General features: G+C 47.3%; 1 protein-coding gene across 1 annotated transcript; it reads left to right on the top strand.

Annotated features, from left to right (window-relative positions):
• Positions 1 to 1694: 1694 nt before the first annotated feature.
• EVA1B (eva-1 homolog B) lies at positions 1695 to 4902 on the top strand. Its single transcript, XM_015811688.1, has 2 exons — positions 1695 to 1764; positions 4211 to 4902. The coding sequence occupies exons 1-2, from the start codon at positions 1695 to 1697 to the stop codon at positions 4654 to 4656; spliced, it is 516 nt and encodes a 171-aa protein (XP_015667174.1). The 3' UTR covers positions 4657 to 4902.
• Positions 4903 to 6109: the final 1207 nt, after the last annotated feature.

The following is a 6109-nucleotide window of genomic DNA, read 5'->3' as shown; positions in this document are numbered from 1 at the left end:
GGCTGTAATTTTTATTATTTTTGTTGTGCCCTTTGAAAAATTGAGGACAACCTTTGTGCTTCTGTGTTGCAGCATTTTCAACTGTTCTATTTTATTCTATTCTGTTCTACTCTATACTCCATTCTATTCTATTCTATTCTATTTATTATTATTATTATTAATAATAATAATAATAATAATAATAATAATAATAATAATAATAATGTTTACATATCTAATCCTGACAGAGGTAGTTTGAAACCTTCCTGATCACATGTAGCATAGATCAACGGATCTTCTGAGATACAGTCCATGTTGTAGAAGTCCATCCTCCCCAAACTGAACTTATAGCATTTTCTCTTTCTTGTCCTCTTCTCTGGAGTGGAAAGATGGAGAAAATATTTTGAACTTCCTTCCAGGTCCCAAAGCCCATGATGCAGCTGTCCTTGCAGCACAATTTGTCCCCACCAAGGAGCAGGAAGGGGAATACTTGCCAGTGGAAGTGAGAAAACGTGGAAGTTGTTCGGTAGGCATCCTTGCCATGTAGCCTAGCGCCTGCCCTGGGCTGGAGCAGAAACAGGAGCCTCGAAGCCCAGTCAGTTGTTCTGCCCCTCAGGTGCAGCCATTCCTGGACAGTAACGGGAAGCATCAGGACTGGTGGGATATAAAAGAAAAGGAAAAGCCTCAGTTTTTGCCCATCTCCACAACCTGGGCCAGACCCACAAAAGAGCGCCTGGATCAGCTTTGAGAATGGGAGGTGCCATTTTGGATTCTTCTTCAGCCAGGAAGCTCCAAGAGGTTTCCTTCCTCCCTCGCCTGCTCCGTTCTGCAGCTCAGAAAACATTTTAAGAGCCAAAGAGAGCTAAAGCAGAGGGCAAGGAAAAGAAACCATTTCCTGTCCTGTTTGGCTGCTAGCTTCGATTTACTCCCAGGATTTGGCAGCCTCCCATGATGCCTCTGCAGGGCTGGGCGGGGAGGGGGGAGCCAGGCCGTGCTTGCTGGTTAAAAGGACTCTGTTTTGCTGCCATCCTGGCTTCAAAGCTCCTTTTATTTAACTTGCTTCATTCTAAGTGCTATGGAAAAGGTAGTTGTGTGTCTCTTATTGGTCTGACTTCTTGAAAGTAGGCAGGCAGCTTTTTCCTGCACTGCACTATGGTTGGGATCCAGCCCATCCTGCCCCCATATTTCCACCTCTGAGACAGGCAGATGTGAAAGAACCACTGTGACATCACCTGAGTGAAGCATTCAGCTTCTCTTCTGCTGTGAGATGCCAGAGCAGGGGTGGGCAATTATGGCCCCTGTGGATTTCAGCTCCCAGCATGGTTGTAAAGGGGCCATAGCTGCCCACCCCTGCCCCAGAGGATCCATTCAGCCTTGCAAAAGCATAATATCCCTATTGTGACACTGCCTGCTCAACTCCAGTCTACTTTCAGCAATGGAGACTCCTGGGTGACTTTGAGTCACTCACCCTTCCTCCGCCCAGCCCACTTCACAGCTCTTGCATTTGGGGATCAAATGAAAGACAATCAGTCTGTAAGCTCCCTTGAGCAACTGAAGGAAATGTAAGGAGCATATTATGTTTTAATTTTTAATTAATAAATAGTCAAAACAAACCAGCTAGCCAGTTGAAGGGCAATGCAAAGTCCAGGATGATGCAAACCTTCCTCACTGCTGAAACTATCCTCCCCTCTCCAGGTACCACAAAGGCATCTGCCATGGAAGCTGACGGTGAAGGGGAAATGGAACTCCTGAGTAGCAGCATTGCAGCCTATGCACATATCCGAGGTAAGTGGGCAAATGGGGCTTGGTTGAAATATGTGTCTGCCTCCACACCACACAGTGTTTGAGAGCACTTGATGGGTGCACAACATGCTTGGTCTTGCTGGGCAGGATCTCTTGGAAGTGACTGAATCCAACTATCTGGGAAATATTTGAGCCGGTTGATCCTGAAGAATTGGACAGGGTCCTTGTGGCTATAAGCTCAGCTACATGGACTCATGCCTCTCCTGGTTGGTCAGGGATCCCAGGAGGTAGTATGTATTTAGGTTGAGTGGTGGTTAAATGACTCTTTGCAAGAGGCATAGAATCAAGATCACACGAAGTATTAGTACCGCTTTATAAAACCCTAGTTAGACCACACCTGGAATACTGCAACCAATTTTGGTCAAAAAAGATGTTGAGACTTTGGAAAAAGTTCAGAGAACAGCAACCAAGATGATCCAAGGCCTGGAGACTAAAATATATGAAGAACAGCTGCAGGACTTGGATTTGGCTAGTCTAAAGAAAAGAAGAAACAGGGACGACATGATAGCAGTTATTCCAGTATTTGAGGGGCTGCCACCAAGAAGAGGGGATCACGTTATTCACCAAAGCACCTGAGGGAAGGATGAGAAACAATGGTTGGAAACTGATCAAAGAGAGAAGCAACCTAAAATTAAGGAGAAACTTCCTAAGAGTGAGGACAATTAATCAATGGAACAGCTTGCCTTCAGAAATCGTGGGCACTTCATCACTGGAGATTTTTAAAAAGAGACTAGACAGTCACTTGTCTGAGATGGTATAGGTTCTCCTGCTTGAGCAGGGGGCTGGACTAGAAGACCTCCAAGGTCCCTTCCAGGTTCTATTCTATTCTATTCTATTCTATTCTATTCTATTCTATTCTATTCTATTCTATTCTATTCTATTCTTATTAACAATTTCTCCCCATCCAGACCTTTACTGCCTCCAGATTTTCAATTAGCACTGCAACAGCTTCACCTGCCTGGAGAGAAGTGGATGTATAACCCCATGCCATTGGATGACCTCCCTAGTGGTTTAGATATTAAAGAGGAGAGCTGAAAAACTCACGCCCTGAGGCATCCTATGTTGCAAGGATCTGGCACTGAACCTCTCCTCCTCCACCAACTCTGAATAGACCTGGCTATGCAGGAAAGAGGAGAATCAGTGCAAAACTGTGCTTCCCATCTCAAACCCCCAATGCCAGTCCAGAAAGATACTATTGTTCATTATATCAAAACCTGCTGAGAGGTTCAGGAGGGCCAGAATAGTGGCACTGAGCTTGTCTTCTGGGGTGTTGGCTATTCCTGCCAGTTTAGTGTCATCTGCAATTGGTGACTAAATTGTGCCTCTGGGTCTTTCACCCCCTCCCCCAGCTCGGGTGATATGTCATTTTTTACTCTGGATGGGGTGGCACTCCCCTGGACCGAGTTAGGAGGTCCTCCTAGAATTACGACTCCTGCTCAAGGAGCAGGTGGCAGCCTTGCCCAGGTGGGCTTTACACAGATTGCTCAATGGTCGCTCCCTGCTTGGATTACTGCAATGCACTCTACATAGGACTACCTTTGAAGACCATCCAAAAATTACAAGTTGTGAGTTGTGGACATACTACCCAAACAAGTTACTCTCTTGAAATCCATCTCCCCCAGTCTCTGCAGAGATATTGCCTACAGAAATCAGTTGCTTGTTTCTCTTTCACACAAAGAAAAGAATTTGGAGAGAAAATGATCACTTTGCTATCAATGCGTAGAAGAGCAGCTTACTCTCTTGCAGTTCCTCTCCTATCTCTCTGCTCCATAAGGGGGAAAGAAAAAAACACAGGCACAGGTCAACACATACTGACTATAATGGCAATCACATGATAGGGACTCTGCAAAGATCATAAATGGGCAGTAAAATTATTTTTTTCAGCATTGTCACTTTGACCAGCAAATGAATGGTCAGTAAGTGAGGACTATTTGTACTGTCTTTCAGAAGACCTGGAAAGCTGTATGGGCTACAGCTGCTTCAAGTGCAAAGATTATTGTGCCTGTTGCCTTGCTTTTCTGATTTTTAAAATGAACTTACCTCTTATTGTTTTAAGCATTGGTGGTTTTATTTGTTGTCTTATTGTTCTCCAGGAGGGAGAAATGGTGGAGATAGTCAGATTCAATCCCTTTAGTCTAGCCCATCCATGTTGTTTTCTGGGTAGATTGCTATTCCCTCCTTGCAGTCTGAAGAGCAGCACAGAAAAAGTAAATGACATCCCCCAAGGAGGAGATGTACCACTAGAGATTAGATAGGAGCAGCTTCCTGTACCTGTGCCACAGAATGTTTGATTTAACTTCTGTGGTGCCCGAGCAGCCCATTCCTGGAGAGAACAAACTGGGAAGGATTTGCCCAGTGAGGCCCCCCCCATCTCCTCCTCCTTCTCCTAAGCCACCATTTCTGACCCGCTCCTCTTTGTCTTGACTAGATAACCTGGAGAGTGTGGGCCTCTACTTCGTGCTGGGTGTCTGCTTTGGTCTGGTGCTGACGCTCTGCCTGCTGGTCATTCACATCTCATGGCACCCTCAAGCCATCCCCCCCAAGCACCAAAAGAGCCTGCAGGACTTGAGTGAGGGCGAGGAGGAGGAGGAAGAAGAGGAGGAGGAGGAGGAGGAGGAGGAGGAGGAAGAGGAAGAAGATACAACCAACCATGCACTTTCTGTCCCCACCTTAGCCATGACAGAGCTGCCCCTGGTATCCCCCAGCACCCCTGATGAAACCCTCACAATCAGTGTCTTTGCTTCGGCTGAGGAACTGGAACGTGCCCAGCGTCTGGAGGAGCGTGAGAGGGTCCTCAGAGAAATTTGGCGTAATGGGCAACCAGACATTCTAGGAACCGGGACTGGGACCATCGGGAGAGTCCACTACTATTGATCAACCTCTTCTTTCATGCCTAAGCTGAGTAGGCACTCTTTGAGGCACTGCAGCAATCACAGACCTTGAACTAAGAGGGATAATGGCGGGTGGGAGGGGAGAGGTCTTCCCCAATGTATGTGATTGACTGTGAGCATCACACACAGCCAGTGGGAGCCTCAAGGATCAATTGGGCAGGACTGTGGCAGGGACACTAAGAGGACCACTTCTAGGTACCAACTTCTCTGACCCTGTGGGGGTGGGGAGGAAGGGAGTCTGTTATGGGTTCTGAAAAGTTCTTACAGCATCCCCTAATGGATCTGGAAGGGAGGAGGCTTCAGGGACTTTGGGCCTGCTCTGTGGAAGGATACAAGACCTTCAGGGGTCAAAACCTCCAACAGCTGAAGAAGCTGCGCTCAGTATGAACAGCCCATCCCAATCTTAGCTGACCTGCTTGCCCAGGGCTGGCGCTGTGCCCAGGTATGTGCTCTGCACCCACTCTTTCCCCAGTTGGTGGGCAGGCTCTTCTCCTTACTTGCCAAGCCATAGGAAATCCCCCCCCCCCACAATTCCTTATTTGAAGTACTGTATCTTAGGCTACCCTCCTACAACATGGTGACTCTCCTGGAATTTCCTCTGCTGTGAAATTTCTTGTTTTCTAAAAAGGGGTTCAGCAGAGGGGGATAGGGGAGTCTGATGAGTCCACCAGTGGCCTCTCGTGGACTGAAGCTGGGGCCGGCAGAGATGGGCTGCAGAGAGTCCTGTGCCTGGTGCCCAGGCGCTTTGTTCTGCTAGTTCCTCACTGAATGCAGCGGTTAACTGTTAGCAAATACTCAATTTAATGTGTAAAACTGCCTTATCTTTTATAAAACAGTATTATTCCAGTGCTTCTTGTGGTGCTCAATGCTTGTTCCCTTAGGCGGATTATGGGTGTCATTCCTCAAAAATGCCCCAGTGCCTGGAGGGAATCACCAGTTTGTATCACTTGGACATTCCTTCCAAGGGTGTTTTTATAGTACAACCTCATTTGAATCAAGTGCCAGACCAGCCTCCCCCCCACCCCCACCCCACGCATGGAGGAAGCTGATACTTTCCTGAGAAGTTTTGGTTCTTCTCCTCCCAGGCTCCAGGCTCTCACTGGGTGTGTGGGGGTGGGGGGGATGCATGGACCACCTCTTACAGGGCTTTCTTGGTTCGGTAAGCGAGCTGTTCCCACACTTGGTTTTCCCCTCTCATAACCTTCCAGAGATTCCCTGGTCTTCAGCTTGGAGATGAGGGGGGGGCAGATGTTGCTCCTCCTCCCCTGCTTTTCCAGCAGGGAATAGAAGCCTTTGTCCTATAGCTACAGAGGATTGTGATTGGACCAGGCATGTGTGTGTGTGTGTGTGTGTTCATGCAAGCAAGTAGCTGTATGCAGTTCATGCAAGCAAGTAGCTGTAAAAAAATTCTGGAATTAATTTTGGAATTAGGGAAA

This window comes from Protobothrops mucrosquamatus, unplaced genomic scaffold (genome assembly GCF_001527695.2).
Source record: "Protobothrops mucrosquamatus isolate PMUCROS unplaced genomic scaffold, P.Mucros_1.0 scaffold46, whole genome shotgun sequence".
NCBI classification, from domain to species: domain Eukaryota; kingdom Metazoa; phylum Chordata; class Lepidosauria; order Squamata; family Viperidae; genus Protobothrops; species Protobothrops mucrosquamatus.
This window is presented reverse-complemented; position numbering and strand designations above follow the sequence as displayed.

Coding starts and splice junctions, on each gene's coding strand:
- EVA1B (XM_015811688.1), top strand. CDS start 1,695: ATGGAAGCTGACGGTGAAGGGGAAATGGAACTCCTGAGTAGCAGCATT. Junction 1,765..4,210: donor AGCCTATGCACATATCCGAG/GTAAGTGGGCAA, acceptor TGTCTTGACTAG/ATAACCTGGAGAGTGTGGGC.